General features: G+C 40.6%; 2 protein-coding genes across 9 annotated transcripts in view; one reads left to right on the plus strand and one right to left on the minus strand.

Moving 5' to 3' along the window:
• Positions 1–15,518, minus strand: part of CBX5 (chromobox 5) — a 36,455-nt gene extending 20,937 nt beyond the window's left edge. Inside the window, exons 1-2 of one of the 3 annotated variants that reach the window (XM_036866646.1) lie at positions 14,358–14,502; positions 9,952–10,053 (exon numbers count right to left, since the gene is read on the minus strand). The gene's annotated coding sequence lies outside the window, so the exon portion shown is untranslated. Of the gene's footprint in view, positions 1–9,951; positions 10,054–14,357; positions 14,513–15,431 lie in introns of those variants that run through there. The other 2 variants (XM_036866647.1, XM_036866644.1) reach the window with 2 other exon arrangements.
• HNRNPA1 (heterogeneous nuclear ribonucleoprotein A1) lies at positions 15,054–21,575 on the plus strand. Of its 6 annotated transcripts, none has more exons than XR_005021554.1 (12): positions 15,054–15,179; positions 15,738–15,854; positions 16,127–16,273; positions 16,421–16,631; positions 16,729–16,821; positions 16,908–17,000; positions 17,266–17,340; positions 17,548–17,697; positions 18,242–18,397; positions 18,666–18,731; positions 21,138–21,208; positions 21,432–21,575. XR_005021554.1 is itself a non-coding variant. In XM_036866642.1 (12 exons), exons 4-11 carry the CDS (start codon positions 16,130–16,132, stop codon positions 18,719–18,721), a joined length of 978 nt encoding a protein of 325 aa, XP_036722537.1. In that variant the 5' UTR covers positions 15,073–15,179; positions 15,442–15,643; positions 15,738–15,854; positions 16,127–16,129; the 3' UTR covers positions 18,722–18,731; positions 18,966–19,314. The 6 variants fall into 6 exon arrangements, 4 of the variants coding, with proteins under 4 accessions (XP_036722536.1, XP_036722535.1, XP_036722538.1 ...); XM_036866642.1 differs by lacking the exons at positions 21,138–21,208; positions 21,432–21,575 and adding exons at positions 15,442–15,643; positions 18,966–19,314 and having other exon boundaries at positions 15,073–15,179; XR_005021555.1 differs by lacking the exon at positions 17,548–17,697.

Here is a 21,575-nt window from a genome sequence, read left to right on the forward strand (position 1 = left end):
AACCACTTCTCATTAGTTGTTCTTGTAATGTTATAAAACAAATTTTTAAATAATTACCCACCTGGAACATTAATTATACGGTATAGTAATTTAAAACTTTGTATATTAAGAATCCCTAATACTTGAGAAAAGGAAGACTGAAAGAAAAGAGAATTAAGACTTGCAGTCCCATGAATTCCTTTCTCCTGGCCCTAAGAACATTTTAGAGAGCTCCAAAACTCTGCTCTCTGCTTTACAGATATGGGTCTTTTAGAGATAGAGGCTGCTGCCATAGGAGATTAAGAAAAAGGGACAATCAAAAGCAAAGAACCCGACTGAGGAAAAAAAAGAATGGTGATTCTTTTACAGTTTAAGGGCTAGAGCCTGGACCAGATAAAGCATCGAGACGGGTTATTATTTTGGTTATCAAACAGAAGAAACTGTAGGGTATGAGGGCAAAGTGGACAGTTTTCAACTACGAGGATTTCTTCAACCTTGAATAGACCCATCAGGAAATCTGAGTAAAAACTGCCTTTCTCAATTCTTCCTAACTTTTTAAAACTTTTTGTAGTTAAGGGATATGAAAACAATGCCAAAGGAATTAGATCAGAGTTGTGATTCTGTGATTAACTTGCCATGTGTGATCTTGAGTAAATAGATTTTAGCTCTAACCCCAGAATCACTAAAGTGGGCCAAATAAATCCCCACTGCCTACCACCTAGGGAAAGAGTGAGTTTATGTTGAAACCAAAGGGCTATTAAGTCCCCCAAAGAGAAGCTTTTGTAAAAATATTACAGGGCCTAATACAACAGCAGCAGGAAATATGTGACCTTCCAAATTCCTAAGCCATTAAACCATATCACATGCAGTAACTCCTGCAGTTCAACATGTTAGAGAGCAAGAAAGGAGGAACTGTGTCTCTGTTAACCAGGTGCTGGTAAACTAATAAACCTTCAGAGAAAAGGCAGGTAACCCTTTCTCTCCAGGGCAAAATTCTTACTGCTTAAAATTCAGGAAAGCATTGGAGATGGCAGAATGAAAAGACTAAGCAATTCTGTAAAGGGATAAAGGACAGGAAAGAAGGACAGCAATGCTAACATTTTAGTGAAACCTTTCAGGGGAAACAAGGGAATTCAACAAGTAAAGGGACAAAAACATTCAGGTGTCCATCCTTCTCCTTAAAACATCAGGAAATAAAGAGCCAGATGAATTCCCTCCTTCCCACTCTTAAGAACTGCCTAAAAGGCACATGGCTAAGATCCCTTTCTCTTTGGGAAATGGGTTTTGTAACAGCTGACAAATCAAATTGGGCCTTATGCCAGGAGTCAGAGTCCAACCATAATATTCTGTAAAGAATGGCATGCAATTGTCTTGTAAATCTCCTGGACAGTCACAGATCAGAAGCTGGCAAGGATGACGACATAGTTCTGATGGAATGTGTCTTATCTTAACCTTGAAGTTACAGATCTGCTCAGGAGCAGCAGTAAATGAGAAATGCACTCAGACACTGGAGGGGACGTAATTCTCTTTTAGACAGTGCGACCCAGTGTATTAGGGTCAAATGAAACACAGAGTCAGACGGACAATTTAAGGGCTAGAGTCTGGACCAGATAAAGCATCAAGACTGGTGGTTCACGCTGAGCTTGGAAGGAGGGAGCATTCCAGTGTGAGAAATGAGACATGGCTGGCAGGATGATGGCTTGATTAAGGTAGAATCCCAATACCATGACAGAGAAAGAGAGGCTGAGCCTCTGAGCACAACCTTATTATCCTTATGGAAATCTCCATGGGAAGGGGAGAGCTTCTCAAGTTTCTAGAGTCCTTCAGACATAACAGCTCTCAGCCTTTTCTTGAACATACACAGAAACTCTCTGGTAAAGGCATCAACAACCACAGAGTCCAGCAATTTAATGGCCCATCAGATGACAAGAAAGAGCAGGCCCACGAACCCTTCATATCAATGATACAAGGCAAATTCACCTTACAGGCCTCTGAGTGCTGGGGGAAAAACACCTAAACCAGGGATCTGGTGAAAATTCAGCCTTGGACAAACATCAAAGAGCTCTGCGGTCAGGCACAGTCAGATCCCACATTCCAAGTCGATGACAGGAAACTTCTTTAACACATGAATCTTCCAGAAAAAAAAAAGGGGGGGAAGAGGTGAGGAGGTGAAGCAGAAAGAGAGGGACAAAAAAACCCCCACACATACAGGTAAAAGAAAAAAAAAATGGTAAAAACTGCCAGTGCCCAGAAATTACAGAGAGGGCATTACAGAAAACTGGAGCAATCCAGAAGAACAACAGATGTAATGATTAGCTGTTTGTATCAACCAATCAATCCTGGAAACAGAACCACCCACATGAGATCTCTGGTATCTGTCTGCTCTGTCTAGTTCAGGCTCTGCTCTAGTCCCTCCAGTTGACTTTTCAATGTCAACTGTCCTGGTGGCTTTTCTTAGATCTTGGTGTAGCACACTGTATTTTCATTACGACTTACGAGCAAAAGCATATATATGTATTATATATATTCTAAGTTTTTCTCTAAGTTTTCTTTGTATTGTTTAAAAGTAATGAAACCAACTGCTAAGCTGCCTCACTGAGCTACCTACTAAACTGACATTAGTCAAACCAAATGTCAAAATGCATAATCAATGAGCTCTTTATTTTAGAGTTTCAACATAAATTTTATAAGCCCACTAAAAAGGCAAAATCTTCTATAAAGAAAGTCATTCTAAAGAGTAGGAAAGGGAAAGGGCATATGCAAAGGTTCCTATCACATGTATTAATATGCCACTGATGGGTGACTTCAGTTGGTCTAGGCTTGAGAAACTCCCATTTCTCCCCTAAGGCCCTTGGGGAAAGCTGGTGGCTTACGCGAAGATTAAACTGTCAGCTACAGCATTGTCTTCAAGGCGTCATCTTTATAGCCGTATTGCAGCAAATAAAACAGATGAAAAGCAACCAAATTTATAGAACCATTTTAATCTGGTTTGTGTTCTTTGCTCTTTATAGATCTAGAAGTACCAATAGTTTTAGGTTTGTTAACACATACAGCATAAAACTAAAATACCCTTGATAAAGATGTTTTCTTCCACTAGATTTATGATTTCCAAAGTATTAGCCATGTGACATTTTAACAAAAACACCGCCTAGGGATGCACATTACAGCTGTCCTAGCTGTCTCAGGTTTTGTTAAATGGGCTGATAACTATCACTCTACCTCCACCAAAAGCCTATGAGCACCCAACTCAAGAGGAGTTAAAAGCTTTTCAAATGTCTATTTAAGAGACTGGATTAGGAAAGAGTTGAGGAGGAAGATTAACTGTGGTCGTTAACACCCCTGTCATTAACAAGCCACATACAGAGAACACAAACTTTATTAATAGAGAGGAGTGTGGAAAGAGGAAATGCTCTCTCCCTTGGCTAGCACAAGCTCCAGTTCATGATCCTTCAAAAATCAGGCCAAGGCACTGCTTCAACCAGTCACAGAATTATTCTGGGGGCAAAGTATCCTATTTGTTGATTATCTAAGCCTCCTGCTCCAGCGAGCAAGGCAGTAAAGAGCCTTTTGTTCTTTTAGATTAAAACATCTACATTATAAATGGAGATAAAGGGTGCCTTATAAATTTCATTTGACTGTACTGTCCTCCAAGCTCTGAATGCCATTAAAAAATATAAATGAATGTGTACTACAGCAATTCTCAGAACTGCTCAAAGCGTGAAGTCTGGTTCATTGGTATATTTAGCACTAACACACAAATTCTTGATAACTCATTACCAGATCACAATTCCACAAAATAGTAATTTTACATGAGATTTGTCTCTTTCCTTTATTCAAATCTACCGAGTGTCCATCTTCTCTAAATTTAGTTAGGGCACACCTAAACCCATCGCTGGGCAAGAGGTTAGATGGTCAATTGTTCCAAGATTCATGAGAAAGTAGAATTTGTATCACTATGGGCAAATGTCTTCCAGATGGTGCTTCCAACAACTCTATCCTTGGAATGTGCTGAATTCATCTCAAAGCACCACAGTCTCTAGTGAGTGTTAATCTCACACCCACTCCTCTCTATTAATTAAATGTGATGAAGCATGAACTAGTAGATCTTGTCACCTTTCATGAAGAACCTAGCAATTTCATCATAAATCTTAAGAAAAATGAGTAAGAGCAACATTTGAGTAGATTACCACGAATCTTAGATTTTTACGTACCACTTTGGCAATTCATGTTCACAAAATATGGAAGGGTTAAAAGAGAACTGAAGTATCCACCACCAAATAAAATTATGGTCATAAAGCAGTTTCTAAACAGCCATAAAATTAAGACTCATGCTTATCTAGCTTGTACAGATTTTGGCTATCAGCAGCTTAAGGGTTACAAGGGCCCCTTCAGGTCATTTCAACAAATCCTCTATTTCAAGGAAGAGCTTCTACTATGCCAAACAATTTACATTCTAACATAGTCTTAGTTTTGCAAAGACATTCAAGAGTCATAAAAATTAATTTGCATATCCCAACTAAAATCTCTAACTGTTGAGATGGTATTAGACTTTTAAGTCAATATGCTAAAACCTGATTAATACATCCTGACAAAAAAGGAGTTTTTATATAATTGGAATAAGAAAGATATCTCAGACTGCAAAACTTCAGGAGTAAAAGAGAGCATTCCTTCAACATATGGCATAGTTTTGTGCTCTGCCATTACCTTGGTGTATTAGCAACATGAATTATATTGAAGTCATAGCCTACAATTTAGATAAATAAAATCAAGCCAGTATTGAACTTTTTCCCATCCCATACAACGGTATCCTTGGCAGCTCCTTGGCCATCTATTATGATCCTGACCAATTTCTCTCTGTGGCAATTTAAAAGCTGTAAAAAAATACATAATGGGTGATGACAGGAGAAACAAACCTACACCAGAAATTATTGAACCTTGTACATCTCTGCAAGCGTCTCTATTGACATTTAAGTGTGAGTTACTATGCCACAATATCATAAAAGTGTGCTCTACACTTCAGATATCTTGATAGTTAAATGCAAAGAAAGGCCATCAGATAAACAGCTAAAGGGATGGGCCAATCTCAGACCACCCAGCTCTTCCACTGAGCACTCTGACACATTGCTTATGCCAGCCAAATCAGATGTTTCTGACTCTCTTTTTGTCCAGCTTCCAACCATCATCCCAATTCAGATCCTATGCCAAAAGGATGATACAGTAATACTGATCCTTGCTCTAAAATTGGTTATGGGACATTTATTGAGGGCCAAGTAGGTGTCAAGCATTGCATAAGCAGTGAGTCTAGCCCAGTCTTCAACTTAAGGACTAAGGATTTTAAGATTCTCCTTAGTTAAGTCAGCACTGGTTAGCACCATCCCCAAAGGTTACTACAGAAAAGCTACTAAAGGGGTAGCTAGTTAACAGTGGCAATATCAGGACTAGGAGTAAGGAGATGTGGGTCCTATCCCAACTAGATCACTGAAAGGTTGAACTGGACAGTTCACTTAACTTTAAGGGTGTTAGCTATTTGCCCCACTTATCTCATAGGTCTGCTGTGGGGGTAAAAAAGCTAAACACTTTTAAAAATATAAAGCAGGGGCTTCCCTGGTGGCGCAGTGGTTAAGAATCCGCCTGCCAATGCAGGGGACACAGGTTCGAGCCCTGCTCCGGGAAGATCCCACATGCCGCGGAGCAACTAAGCCCATGCACCGCAACTACTGAGCCTGCGCTCTAGAGCCCGCGAGCCACAACTACTGAAGCCCGTGCACCCTAGAACCCGTGCACCGCAACGAAGAGCAGCCCCCCGCTCGCCGCAACTAGAGAGAAAGCCCGTGCGCAGCAACGAAGACCCAACACAGCCATAAATAAATAAATAAATTTATTTAAAAAAAATATATATATATATAAAGCAGGGAAGTTAATAGTAGATGAAGTTAAAAATAATGAACACGTAGGTGTTTCCTCCTCTTCTATTTTCTGGAACAGTCTGTGTAGAATTTGATATTATTTCTTCTGTAGAAGTTGGGAAAATTCACCTGTGAAGCCATCTAGACCTGGAGTTTTCTTTGTGGGGAGGCTGTTAACTACAAATTCCATTATCCTTGATACATATAGGGCTAGTGAGGTTCTGAATTTCTTCTGAAGTGAGCTCTGGTAGTTTGTCTTTCAAGGAAGCCATTCATTTTACCTTAGACATTGAATGTATTGGCATAGTTGTTCAGAATACTCCCTTATTACCCTTTCACTGTCTGTAGGATCAGTAGTGATAGCCCTTCTCTTATTCCTGATATTAGTAATTTGTGACGTTTTCCCCCTGATCAGACTTGCTCGTTAATTTTATTTATCATCTCAAAAAACCAACTTTCAGTTTCATTGATTTTTCTCTACTGGTTTTGTCTTATACTTCACCAACTACTTACTGCTTTTACCTTCACTATTTCCTTTCTTCTGCTTACTTTGGGTTTAATTTGCTTTTTCTTTTTTTAATTGAATAAATTTGACACGTAACACTGTAAGTTTAAGGTGTACAGTGTGTTACTTTGATACATTTGTGTATTGTAATATGGTGGACAATGTAGTGATATTTATGTTACATAATTGCAGTACAATATTATTGTCCATATTCACTATACCATGCATTAGGTCTTTAGGGTTATTTACTACTTGTTACAAGTTTGTACCCTTAAACACCATCACTCTTATCCCTTCTTTTTCTAGGTTCTTAAGATAGAAACAGACTCTAGATCTTTCTGCCTTTTTAATTAAAGCATTTAATATTATAAATTTTCCTCTAAGCACTGCCTTGGCTATATCTCATAAATTTTGACGTCATCATTTTTATTCAGTTCAAAATATTTTCTAATTTTCTGTGTGTGATCTCTTCTTTGATCCATGGGTTACTTAGAAGTGTGTTTAGTTTCAAATATTTGGGGATCTTCCAGATGTCTTTCAGTTACTGATTTCTAATTTAATTCCATTATGGCCAGAAAACATACTTTGTATGATCAAATCCTTTTAATTTTGAGATTTGTTTTATGACAGAAGATGGTCTGTCTTGATAAATGTTCCCGTACACTTGAAAAAAATGTGTATTCTGCTACTGTTGGATGGAATATCCTATGAATGTCAATTACATCAGGCTGGTTGATAGTGTTGTTCAAGTCTATTCCGTACTGACTTTCTGTCTACTTGTTCTATTAATTACGGAAAAAGGGTGTTGAAATCTTCAATATAATTGCAGATATCTACTATTTCAGTTCTATTGTTTTTTTTTAATTAAAAGAGGGTGTTGAAGTCTCCAGCATAATTGCAGATGTCTATTATTTAGTTCTATTGTTTTTCTTTCTTGTACTTTGACACTTACTATTAGTTGTGTAAAATTTAGAATTATTGTGTCCTCTTGATGAATTGATCCTTTTATCATCTAACCTAGTGTTAGCTATTTGCCCTACCTACCTCATGTCTGTTACGGAAAAAGAACAAGAAAACACTTCGCAAAATATACAGGAAACAGAAGGTAAAATGTTGGATGTTAAAAATAACTTTAATGAATTTGTTGAACTATCTCTAAGTTTCATCTATGCTTGTCTCCAACTACACATATAAATGAGGGTTGCCTATGTTTCATCAGATTCCTAGATATAATTTATTGTTGTGAAACACTGAACAAATTAGCAGTATATTACCCTCCACAACTCCCTGTGAGGTAGTAAGTGAGTCTTAATGATTTAGGGATGAGAAACAAGGCACAAGGAGTTCAAGGATTTGCCTCAGAAACCAAACTTAAGATAGATTTCCCAGCCTATTGGCTGACCTCTTTAGCAGAGGACATTTTATTCCAACATAATTATGCCTGCTGTCTCAGATATGAACTTGCTTTATTCTAAGAATTGTAGATTACAATCAGAGAAATACTTGAATTCAATTTGGTTCCTCCTCTCCATGGAAGAAATAAATAATGAGTGTGTTATGAAACTTGATCTTAAAGTAGGCCTTTCAATGACACCATCTCAATCCTATGCTTTCTGGTGTCCTTCCTAGCAATGAAACACAATGCAACAGGCACTTGGTAAGTCTAAAGAATAAGACTGCATGTTGGGACTTCCCTGGTGGTCCAGTGGTTAAGAATCCGCACTTCCACTGCAGGGGGCACGGGTTCAATCCCTGGTCAGGAAACTAAGATCCGGCGTGCCAACTGGTTAAAAAAAAAAGACTGCATGTGAAAAATTTTAAAACTAGGTCCATGACCTATTTTCAGTTAGAAAAAATCTGTCAGTGCTATTTTTTTTTTTATATTCTGCTTACTCCCCTCTCTTTAAAAATAATTTTAAATTGAGGTATAATTGATTTTAAGTGTTTAAATTTGATGAACTATTCTTACTGGATAGGAAATCCATACTACACAGTTCACAGCCTCATTAGAATGAGTGAAAAGTGGTCCAGCTAGTCCATTACATTCTTTTTAGAAAATCACACACAATTAACAAGTACAGTTTGTTATCCTGTGTTAACACCCTGAGAAGTTGACAAGCAGCCAACAAAGTCTTCTGTCCCTCAAGTCCTAGGCAAAACCACCAGTGGACTACACTGGCCCAAAATATAAGAATGAGTTCTTGATTTGCATTTAAAATTAACTTCAAAAATAAACTCCAAGACAATTTAGGAGTCACTTCATAAAAGTCTTAGGTCTAGAGGGCTATTAGTTCTCACCTATCCAATTTCTTCCATATAAGAAACTAAGGACTGGGATTTCCCTGGTGGCACAGTAGTTAAGAATCCACCTGCCAATGCAGGGGACACGGGTTTGATCCCTGGTCCGGGAAGATCCCACATGTCACAGAGCGTCTAAGCCCATGCGCCACAACTACTGAGCCTGCGCTCTAGAGCCTGTGGGCCACAACTACTGAAGCCCACGCACTGGAACAAGAAGCCACCGCAATGAGAAGCCCACGCACCGCAACAAAGTGTAGCCCCCGCTTGCGACAACTAGAGAAAGCCCGTGTGCAGCAACAAAGACCCAACACAGCCAAAAAGAAAAAAGAAACTAAGGACTGAAGAGAGCAAATGGCTCACTTGGGTCTCCTGAGCCTTCCCCTGCCCCCAGCTGCCCCTCATTTTTAAAAATAACCTTTCCTTTTTTGAATTAGGTAAAATTTATTTGCATAGGGGTTAGAGAACCAGGGTATAACAGTCTGAATGATAGCCCTCCAAAAGTTATCCGTGACCTAATCCCTCAAGCCTGTGAATATATACTTTACATGGCAAAAGATGTGATTTAAAGATGTGAAAGGAGAAATTTATCCTGGATTATCAGTGGGCCTTAAGTGCAATCACATGTATCTTTTTAAGAGAGGCAGGAGTTCTGAGACAGACACACAGAGAAGGCAACATGAAGACAGAGCAGGGAGAGATGAGGCCATAAGCCAAGGAAAACTGACAACCACCAGAAGCTGGAAAGGCAAGAAAGGGACTCTCCCATAGGGCCTCCAGAATGGGCTCAACACCTTGATTGCAGACTTCTGGCCTCCAGAATTGCGAGAGAATAAATTCCTGTTGTTTGAAGCCACCAGGTTTGTGGTAATTGCAGCCACAAGAAACCAAGACACAGGGGAAATAAAATTTTAAAAATCATAAACCGGACATATATAAAACCAATTACTGACGCAAAAAGAATTGTACTTTAAATGACCCAAAGAATGCCTAAACCCTTTAATCTTTCATTTCAAAGAGTAAGTTGAGGCGATCACAGGATGCAATTTATCTAAAATTATGGCAGATCTGAGAAGATAAATTCAGAAAGATCTAATATTTACACAGCTTCTAACAAGAACAGTGTAGGTCTTCCCCCAAACATGCTAGCTGGTAGAGCTCCCGAACAGACTAAACATGAGCAACAGTTGTCACTGTGGGTGTTCTGCCAACACAAGTGTAAAGTTGTCATCAGAAATGAACACGTGGCTTCGAGTGGCTGACAGAAATCCAACAAATCTGCGTCCTGGACTCTGCACAAGCCAACTCTTCTCAGGATGACCTGGACTCCTTCCCATTAGTACGATGATCAGCTAAAGCCATCCTCTACAAGGAGGGAAGGAAAATCAAAGTTTATGTCAGGGAAAAAAGACAACTGCCCAGAGTCCAAGTTCATAGATAACAATGTGTAAATATCAGCCATACTAAGTCAGTTGTGATATCTCACACTGTAATTTATTGCTTTTTAAATCAACATCCAGAGCATTTAGGCCCAATTTCACGTAAGGTAAACGGAAATAAAAATAGACCAAGTAAAAGGACAAGAAAAAATGCTTTACCAGGGGATGTTAAATGGGCTATTTCAATAAGATATATAAATCATGCTATGTGGTTAAATAAAATACCTTGATAAAAGCAAAAAATAGTAGTCTTCCTCAGAAACCTTTGTACCCTGGATACCTTTCTCTCTTTTCCAGAGGTACTGTCAAGGGCACTGAAAATCACCAGAACTTCCCTAGATAATATAAAAATCCAGTCACTTCAGAGGTATGTTCTTTCTTTCTCTTTCCCCAATTATCATCTTGCTCACCTCCTGCCCAGACAGAAGCTTTCTACTTACTGTATTTCAGACAGACCAGTGAAGATGTGTTATTTTCCCTTTTAGTGAATAATCATTTCATGTTTGGATGCAATAATATGCTTCTAAATTCTAAGTGCAAGTGCCTGAAATTTAATCTTTATAACAAAGGCTCAGCATTTTATATTGTTAACAGAGAGGAACAAATTAACAACCAAACCAGGTTCTCTAAAGGCAAGAAATAAAAGTCTAAACCTAGGATTTTCAATGTGATAGTCTCAGAATTTCAATGAAAAATTACCCACCAAAAAGAAATGTTTATCAGACCTATTAACTATGACACTGTAAGAGAATTTCCAATAAAACAAACAACTTTTATTTGCACACCACAGTAAACCAAAAAGTCTAGCTTCCAGTCCTGATATTTTTCAAATTAAAATATACCATTAAAAACATCAAATAGGGACTTCCCTGGTGGCACAGTGGTTAAGAATCCGCCTGCCAAGTCAGGGGACATGGGTTGGAGCCCTGGTCCGGGAAGATCCCACATGCCGTGGAGCAACGAAGCCCATGTGCCACAACTACCGAGCCTGCGCTCTAGAGCCCGTGAGCCACAACTACTGAGCCCACGTGCCACAACTACTGAAGCCCGTGCGCCTAGAGCCTGTGCTCTGCAACAAGAGAAGCCACCACAATGAGAAGCCCGAGCACTACAATGAAGAGTAGCCCCTGCTCGCTGCAACTAGAGAAAGCCCGTGCCCAGCAACAAAGACCCAGTGCAGCCAAAAAATAAATTAATTAATTAAAAAATAGAAAAAAATTAAAAAAAAAACATCAAATAAGGGGTCACTGATTACAGCCAAGTAGGTGGGGCTGGAGATGAGATGAATCTATTCAGAGTAATCTAGGGTGGCATGATTTGGTTACCTATCTTTCAGTCAGTATTTCTTTTCTCCCAGTGTACGGGTCTCTACACAACTGAAAAATCAGATCAGCAGCAATCGACCTGTGCTTTTAAGAAAATGAAATAGAGTACTGTAGATAAGGAAATGTCAGAGAGGGGCTTCCCTGGTGGCGCAGTGGTTGAGAATCCGCCTGCCAATGCAGGGGACACGGGTTCGATCCCTGGTCCGGGAAAATCCCACATGCCTGGAGCAACTGAGCCCGTGCGCCACAACTACTGAGCCTGTGCTCTAGAGCCCGTAAGCCACAACTATTGAGCCTGCGTGCTGCAACTACTGAAGCCGGTGTGCCTAGAGCCCGTGCTCCGCAACAAGAGAAGCCACCGCAATGAGAAGCCCACACACCGCAACGAAGAGTAACCTCCGCTAGCCGCAACTAGAGAAAGCCCGCGTGCAGCAACAAAGACCCAACACAGCCAAAAATAAATAAATAAATTTATTTAAAAAAAAGAAAATGTCAGAGTGCTTTGCACATTTATTTGCATAATGAAACTTTAAAGGAAACAGGATTAAGTCAAATGAGAATATAATAAGCATCTGAAGCAAAGTCTACCTTCTTCAAAAACATATTTGCCATTATTTTAGGAAGCCAAACACACACAAGATGCAATCAACGTTCAAATTGTAAGAAATGGTAAAAACCTTAATGAAATTTTGCTTTTATCCAATCAAACAATGATCACGCTATATCTGAAGAGATAATCATGAGGATTTAGTGATCCATTTACCAAAGGACACTTCCTAAACACTTCACCCATCTTCTCCCTCTAAATTCCAATTGGCAAAATAACAGATTTTGACAAGATAATCAACTCTACCATCTGTCATTTCAGATCAATGGTTTTCAAGTGGAGATTTTGCACCCCTCCCTCCCAGGAAATTTGGTGACATTTTGATTGTCACAAGTGGGGGTGTGGGGGGAAGACTCAAAATATCAGGCTCAAAATATCAATAGTGCTGAGCTTGAGAAACCCTGTAGTAGATCAAGATTGTATTCCTTTCAAACCTAAATAAATTAGGGACAGATACCCTTAATCTATTTCACTTTAGTTCTTATAAACTAAGTAGCTGCATTATTAGCATACCTACGAATAGTTCAGAAGCAAATACAAAATAGGTTTTCCTTTTGTAAGTGCCAGAGAACATGAAAATCTCTCCTCTGGTTCACGATAAGCTCATCTAAAATCATCTTCCTTTTGTACAATGTCAGAAAGGTCTCTACTCATAAGAAAACTTCATATGTATTTCAACTTATTACAGTATTTAAACATTTTTCTCTTGACACTAAATAAATCAGTAAATAATAGAGCAGTGTAGAGTCTGATACAGCCAATATGCAATGAAAATTTGTTTTACTAAAATACACTGGACTGATAAGAATTGGCATTACTAACAGGATATGAACTGCATATAAAATACTTTGAAGGAAATATAATCAAAAGGCAAAAAAATAACCCAGGTGATGGATGAGTCCTCCTTTCTCCAACACCCTAAGTATCATCCTCCTTAAGCAACCTCCTTTTTATCCAAATCCAGATATCCTCAATGGAACAGCAGAAAGGGCTTAGGAGATCTGTAATGGTGTAAAGAAAGAGATAATACATGGAGAGAAAAGTTCCACAGAGAAGAGCCTAAGATAAAGGCATTGGGGACATGGACAATGCTTGCAAAGCATTTAGCATAATGCCTAGCAGGTATCAATACTAAGTACTCAAAAAAAGCTACCTTTTTAAAATTTGTATTTTTAAACAGAGGATCACCTTAGTTCTTAATGGAAAAATAGAACTTTTTTGAGGTGTAAGGAGTAAGGAGGTGTTGAGAAGTACTTGCTTATAACTGAAAACACAAAAACAATTGGCTTTTAAATTTAACTTGAATCACAAATTATTATCCCTGCAAAGACTTAAACATTGGAGATCGGACCTGTCTCCATCCCACTGTATCCCTAGAGGTGACACGCTTTGGTATGTAGCTTTCCAAAACTTTTTCTGTGGATTTACAAATCTCTTTGTCCGTGAAAATATGCATTATTACTATTATGTTGATTTTTCTTGCGTACCTTTCCACAACAATACAAAGATTTATCCTATTCGCTCTAACATTTCAAGTCAGTCTTTCTAAAGAAGCGAGTTCTCAAAGTCAAAAGACCTCCCTTGTTCCCCCCCCCCCCCAAAACCTAAACATTGCTGGATGGTGGGATGTACCTAAATGGGGAAATAAAGCCAAACTCGAGAAATACAGTAGCAAACTTACAGGTTCCCTACCAGAGAAGTGTGTGGCCTAGAGACCCAACGGCTTCGTTCAAGTCATTGTGAATAAAATACCCACCCCCTCGCGCCATCGCAGGCAGTGACTCCCCATCCTTGCATCCCCAAATCTAAGACCTCCCTCTTTTGGAGCGCTGATTGGACGGTCAGCCCGAGCGCTCTCCGTAAGCTGTCCGCCTACTGGCTCCAGATTTGGTCCATCCATTTAACCGCCCAACTGCCGCATCCCCCATTGGAGTCAAACCGCTGCCTCTTGGAGGAGCCCAACCTACCGCGCGCTTCGTGCTCATTGGCTCAGTGAGCCGCTGCTCAGGACGAGAAAGCCCGCCTCCCACATACCGATGGCCCAAGGACCGGTCAGTCGGCAGCTAAAGGCGGACCCAATTGGCCTATTCACTCGCCAGTCAAACTCTTCGGCTGCAAAGCTCCACAGAAACTACGGGGATTAAAACATCCCGCCCCTGTTCTTCCATTGGTTGGGTGGACCTACCGCTCCCCCTTCACTAGCCCCCACCCCGCGGTCCATTCATTTCACACAATAACGGGGCCAACTGGAGTCGGTTCAAGACCTCGTATGCGTAGGCAAGACTGTCCGCCACTTACCCGGGATCGAGACCGATCACACACGCTAACGTCTCCCCTGTTCCTCGGTGGTGAGGCCGGACCACAGGCCGCCGCTGCCGCCGCGTTCTGCGCAACGCCAACCGCCCGCCAAAACGGATCCTTCCCTGCGCCTGCGCGACCAATCCTGGGACTGGACCCTTTCCCCGCCCATTACGCCTGCGCAAAAAGGGGCCCAACTCCCGCCACTACGCAGGCGCCTTAGGTTCGCCGCTGTCTCCTGCCCGCCATTTCACGTGTTCCAAGCGCCAGGCGGAACTTCTTAACGCGCCTGCGTAAACGCGCCATTTTACTACACATGCGCTCAGCAGGCAGTCGCTGCCAAAAACAAAAATTGTTACAGGCTAACTACTTTTCTGATACATAGTATTAATCATGGTTTGCCAGATGAGCTGAACATAAAATTAGTAGCATAGAGAATTAAAAAGTTATCTAGTTACCCTAAATGCATTCAAACATGAATGGTTGACTAGCCAATCAGACTAGTTAAGAATAATATTACTCGGGAACCCATAGACCCCCCCCCGAGGGGTGGAGACTGCGTAGAACGCCCAAACGGATGACGTTACACAGCACTGCAGTACAAGAGACCAATAGTAGGGGGAAGCAATTTCAAATATCCAATCAGAGCTACTCAGGGGCGGAGTCTACCAATGCTGAAAGCGAGGAGGCGGGATAAAAGAGCGAGGCCGAAGGTAGGCTGGCAGATACGTTCGGTAGATTACTTCTTTCTGCCCGTGGACGCCGCCGAGTGAGCATCGTTGACGTCTCCCCCCGTCCACTGCCGTCATGTCTAAGTCAGAGGTGAGTAAGATGCTCTTTCTAGCTAAATTTTCTTTCTCGCGCCTTCCTGAGTTCAGTAGGGTTCGGCCTAGTTTGGCTGCTTGCCCCAGCCGGTTCAGCAGTTCTTCGGTCGCTGCCAGGGCCTACCCCTCCCTAAGTTGAGGTCGCCATTTTGTCCTCTTCGCCATGAGGTTGCCGTCCTGCAACCCTTAGCTATCACGCAGGCTCGGTCCACCTTGCAAAACTCTTAAGCACATTCAATCTGTTTTTTACCTTGTCTCAGTGGGCGACTTTCTTAAAGAGCATTTGTAGTCGATATTGGCGATGTACTCCTCCCTCCTAGTCCTTTTGTTGCGCGTGCGTCGAATGGAGTGAGGGACGCATGCGCTCGGCGCTTCTCGGCCCACCCAGCACCCAACATACCGCCTCCCCCAGTGCGGAGAAGCACGTGGCTTGCTGCGACCAGAAGGAACAATAAGTGTTTCGTACGTTGCTATCTAGTTTTAGTTTTGGTTTTTGTAACTGGAAGGTGTTTTGCGTTATAGCCCCACTTACCGCTTTTTTTCCCCCAACTCATAGTCACCCAAAGAGCCCGAACAGCTGCGGAAGCTCTTCATCGGAGGTTTGAGCTTTGAAACAACCGATGAGAGTCTGAGGAGCCATTTTGAGCAGTGGGGAACGCTCACAGATTGTGTGGTAAGACTTGAAAGAGACAAAGGACCGTAGAACTCCTTGATTTCTCTGGCTTAGCTTGCTGTAGTTACCGTCTGAATGCTAATGGGATTATGGTTTTAAGTAAGGTGTGGCTTTAGCTGATTAAAAATCTCCCAATTGGTAGATTAACTTTAGATGGTTAGTGGGAAATCGAAGGGCTTCAGACAAAGGGTTGGTAAAAAGTCTCCTATTGCCTTACTTAAGGTAGAAAAGGCAGTAGCTTCTGGGGGCTTACCACGTATTAAACATTAAAGGTAATGAGGGATCCAAACACCAAGCGCTCCAGAGGCTTCGGGTTTGTCACATATGCCACTGTGGAGGAGGTGGATGCGGCCATGAATGCAAGGCCACACAAGGTGGATGGAAGAGTGGTGGAACCAAAGAGGGCCGTCTCAAGAGAAGTAAGTGATCTTTTTTTCCCCCTTCCTTTAGTCATTTGGAAGTGTGCCACCAGGGGGACTTAACATTTGGGGGTGTAACAAACTTAAAATTCTTAACTTGTGGATAGGTTTTGTTAATATAAGTTAACTTAATTTTTTTCGTGTTAGGATTCTCAAAGACCTGGTGCCCACTTAACTGTGAAGAAGATTTTTGTTGGTGGCATTAAAGAAGACACTGAGGAACATCATCTAAGAGATTATTTTGAACAGTATGGGAAAATTGAAGTGATTGAAATCATGACTGATCGAGGCAGTGGCAAAAAGAGAGGCTTTGCTTTTGTAACCTTTGATGACCATGACTCTGTAGACAAGATTGTCAGTAAGTATCAGGTGGCTGGCATTTGCTAAGGGTTCTGAAATCCATGCTGTATTCTAAATGCTGAGTTGGTGTTTTCTTTGTCTTAAAATTTTTTCAGTTCAGAAATACCACACTGTGAATGGCCACAACTGTGAAGTAAGGAAAGCCCTATCTAAGCAAGAGATGGCTAGTGCCTCATCCAGCCAAAGGGGTGAGTTTGTTACTTAATTAAATCTTAAACATAATTTTGAGTAATTCCAATTTGTACAGCCTAACACTTAAAATTTGTCTCTTCAGGTCGAAGTGGTTCTGGAAACTTTGGTGGTGGTCGTGGAGGTGGTTTTGGTGGGAATGACAACTTTGGTCGTGGAGGAAACTTCAGTGGTCGAGGTATGTGTGGTTATAGTTTACTAATAAGAGTTAATGGTAAAATTATAATTACCCCCAGATGACTTATCCAAAGTTACATTTTAATCCAGATGTAGTTCCAGCTTCTCACTAACCGGTAGTTAGTCTTGCATACGGAAATAATTCACTGATTTAATGCTGCCTAAAATTTAGACTTAAAAGGGGGTGACTTGTATGCGATCCACATACTTCAAACCTGTTTTTTTGTTGTTGTTTTTTTTTTTTTTTTAATTCTGCTTTTCTCCAGGTGGCTTTGGTGGCAGCCGCGGTGGTGGTGGATATGGTGGCAGTGGGGATGGCTATAACGGATTTGGTAATGATGGTAAGTTTTGTTGGTTTTATTTAAGGAACTACAGATAAAAAGTTTTGGCAACCTTTAGAATAGGCTAATAGAGACTAAAACTTTAGTGCATGATAAGCTCAATTTTGACCTAATAGCATGTTGTGAGCAGGTTTTTAGCTGTCATGCTAGCACAGAATTTGACTGTTGAATACTTTTGTCTTATTGAGAAGAATTGTATTCTTGTAGGTGGTTATGGAGGAGGCGGCCCTGGTTACTCTGGAGGAAGCAGAGGCTATGGAAGTGGTGGACAGGGTTATGGAAACCAGGGCAGTGGCTATGGCGGGAGTGACAGCTATAACAACGGAGGAGGCGGAGGCGGCTTTGGCGGTGGTAGTGGTAGGTATCCAGTGATCCAAGTACTGGTGCAATAGCTAGATTAGCCTTTTAGAGTTTATCCATATGGGGACTTGATGCTTGTGTGTTAACGCTGCATGGTACTTTTTTAACGGGCTTGCAATGCTACCTCCTCCTAGCTTTAAGCTGGGGCCGCCTCACTCCCAATAGATAGATGGATAAGTGGATAGTGGTGTCTTCAATTGGAATTAGATTAGATTCTAGCAGGATTTAGTGTCTTAACTCTTGGGGTCTCAGGCACTTAGTTGATGTATCCAGCATGTGTTTGCCGTGCCCCTGGATGGGTAAAAGGTCTTCAAGGCAAGAGAATATATCATTTTGCTATACTGTGGTGAGTTGGGTAAATTTTTTTTTAATTATTGGATTATTCAACTGAATGCCTTGCCCAGAAAGGATAAAATACAAAGATAAACATTGGAGCCACCAGTTTTGGGAGCAAGGCAGATCAAGGAACTTTTTTACTTTGAACACCAGAATTTTTCATTTTCCCCGAGTAACAGATAAAGGCCCTCTTTTCCATTCTTAGGAAGCAATTTTGGAGGTGGTGGAAGCTACAATGATTTTGGCAGTTACAACAATCAATCTTCAAATTTTGGACCCATGAAAGGAGGAAACTTTGGAGGCAGAAGTTCTGGCCCCTATGGTGGTGGAGGCCAATACTTTGCCAAACCCCGAAACCAAGGTATGGTGTATATGTGGTATTGGAGGGCTAAACTAGTACTGTTGAGGAAAATATTAGACTTTTAGGCAATGCAGGTGCAGAAAAAAAGCTGACAATTTAAAATCTTGAGGAAATTTTAAGTGGTAACTTGTAGTTCAGTTAGGAAAATCATGTGAGCCCAAACTTGTGAATTTGAACTTATACGATACAAATATGAAAGCCCCAAATATAAAAGCATTACCGTTATTATTCATACATTTAAAGCTTAAGGGAACAAATTTGTTCTTAGGTGGCTATGGTGGTTCCAGCAGCAGCAGTAGCTATGGCAGTGGCAGAAGGTTTTGATTACTGTCAGGTAAGTGAACACCTTTTTTTGTTTCCACTTAATTTTCTTGTAATTGATAATGAACACAGTAACCCTAATGTAGCTGAGCAGTGAAACATAGTTAACATTATAATTACAATAAAATTGTGGATATTAAGTTAATATTCAGATCAGCAAAATTTGTGGGAAACAACTTGCTATTGGATTGTAGCCTTGAGTGTTAATATGTTTAGATTAACAACTTTATTCCATATTGTTCAACAGGAAACAAAGCTTAGCAGGAGAGGAGAGCCAGAGAAGTGACAGGGAAGCTACAGGTTACAACAGATTTGTGAACTCAGCCAAGCACAGTGGTGGCAGGGCCTAGCTGCTACAAAGAAGACATGTTTTAGACAATACTCATGTGTATGGGCAAAAAAACTCGAGGACTGTATTTGTGACTAATTGTATAACAGGTTATTTTAGTTTCTGTTCTGTGGAAAGTGTAAAGCATTCCAACAAAGGGTTTTAATGTAGATTTTTTTTTTTTTTTTTTTTTTTTTGCACCCATGCTGTTGATTGCTAAATGTAATAGTCTGATCATGACGCTGAATAAATGTGTCTTTTTTTTAAATGTGCTGTGTAAAGTTAGTCTACTCTGAAGCCATTTTGGTAAACTACCCCAACAGTGTGAAGTTAGTATTCCTTCAGGGTGATGCCAGGTTCCATTCAAAATTTATTTACAACCTGCTTTGGTGGAGAAGCTATTGTCTTCCGAAACCTTGGTGTAGTTGAACTGACAGTTACTACGTTGTGACCTGGAGTTCACCGTGAAAAGGGTCACCCAAGCAAAGTCATGGAGTTTTTTGATTATTAATATGATTGTTGGCACATCCTATGCAATATATCTAAATTGGATTATGGTACCAGATATAGATGGGAATGAAGCTTGTGTATCATCCATTATCATGTGTAATAAATAAACAATTTAATACCCTCTTGAATGGAATGACAACTGTATGGATTTGGGACTGGCAGAGCTTTGGACCTTCCCTACCCGCTACCCCTGATAATGTTGAATGCTTCTATCACAATTCAAGTTCAAAACTCTGCCAGAGAATAGAAACCAGATGCTGGCTAATGCCACCCCATAAATCCACAAATTAGAAGTTTTGGGGAGACCTTTTTAAACTGACCAGTACCAGTAAGGAACTTACTCTTAACACAAAAACAGGTTTACATTAAAGGAAAACTGCGGTTTTTGTTCTGGTTGGGTGGGTCTTTATATAGGTTTATGGATTGACACACTAGTAATTTTCTGTATGGAGATAAAAATTTGTTGATATGGTGAGCCATATTATCTACTTTAATTCACGCTAACTGCAGTTTTCCTTTAAATACGGCACAAGGTGACACAAACATTCTAAAATGTTGATTGTATAGAAAATGATTTCTAAACCTTTATAACAGTTTACTTAATATCTAATTGTTATTTGTACATAGCTTCCTTTGAGCCCTCCCTTTGGTACCCTCAATTTCAGTGCCATTGTACTTAGTAGAATAGAAATTTGTTTATCACTAGGACTGTGTATTCCATCCCATGGGTGTGTTACTTGGAAGTTTGGGGAGGGGGTTGGGTGGGGTTGGGTGGGAGGTGGAGGTGGGTGGGAAAGCGTGGATAATAGTTCCATGGGCTTGATACTGGCTGAGTTTGCAATGGCAGGTGGAACCTTAACTATTGAGGGAGTTTGCAGATACCTCAGGATTCGTGACAATGCCTTTAAAGATCCAGGAGAGATGTTCAGCTACTAGGAACTGCTAGCAAGTATAGCGCGAATGGCTCCGAGGTCAGACACTCTACAGCTGAGAGTAGACACTTGTGGTATGTGGAGTACAGATAAGCCAGGGGCAGGCCACGGCACGCTCCATGAAAGCTAGGAGGGAGTGAAGTTTCAGTGACCATCGCAAGGAAGGAGGGAGACAAGAGTAAGGCACACCTGACTCTTAGACCTAGCAGTCAGAACCAGGAGAAAAGGTTTTATTGCTATGCTGGTAGGTAAGAACAGATTTTACTTACATCCATATAGCTCTCTAAAATCCAGCTTTCTCTCATATTTTCTTTAATATATTGAGCCAAAACTAGTCCAGTTAAGCTGAACTTGGTTTTTCTGGAAATGAATTGCTTTTTAAGTTGACACCCTATTCTTGGTGGCTCCCAACTGAAGGAAGTGAGCACTTTAATTACTTGTATAGTGATACATTCTTACCCTTTAATTTCTATATTTCCTATCTTTTGACCTATTAACTTAAAACAATGGCTCAAAGTAATGTATTAGAATCTTCCCCAGAATGCTGGTGGGAGGGTGGGTGGACCATTAGTGGGAGGTGGGAGGGTTTAGCCTGAGATGGAACTTGGCTCTGAGAAAAGCTAGTTCTAAAGGCTGTTTACTTTTCTAGGGAGGAGTGTGCTACCACAGGCTTAGCAACTCTTAACAAACAAAATTCCAGTTCAAGCTCATGGCCAAAAGGTAGGTGTTTATATAGTAACAGTGCTTAGTATTCCTACAGTAAAACGGCAAGCTGTGCCTCAGAACTAAAAAAGTAAGATCTCGTAATTTGTTTTCTATTATCTGATCTGACAGACTGTAGCCAGCAAAAAGCTATTAAAACAATGGGATTCTCAGTAAAGAGAGTGGACATAATTGTAGCATCTTTCAGCTACTTATGTATATACTTTTTTCTTTTTTGCAGGACCATCCTTACGAGGACCTTTATCTGAGCCACTGTGCACTTCATTTTCACTGCCATGCAGTAGTCATTAGCTGCTGTGCAGCTTGAATTAATCATTCAATTTTGTGAATGGATTTTTTTAAAAATAAAATGCATTTAACTTGG

Source organism: Balaenoptera musculus, chromosome 10 (assembly GCF_009873245.2).
Source record: "Balaenoptera musculus isolate JJ_BM4_2016_0621 chromosome 10, mBalMus1.pri.v3, whole genome shotgun sequence".
Classification (NCBI taxonomy): Eukaryota; Metazoa; Chordata; class Mammalia; order Artiodactyla; family Balaenopteridae; genus Balaenoptera; species Balaenoptera musculus.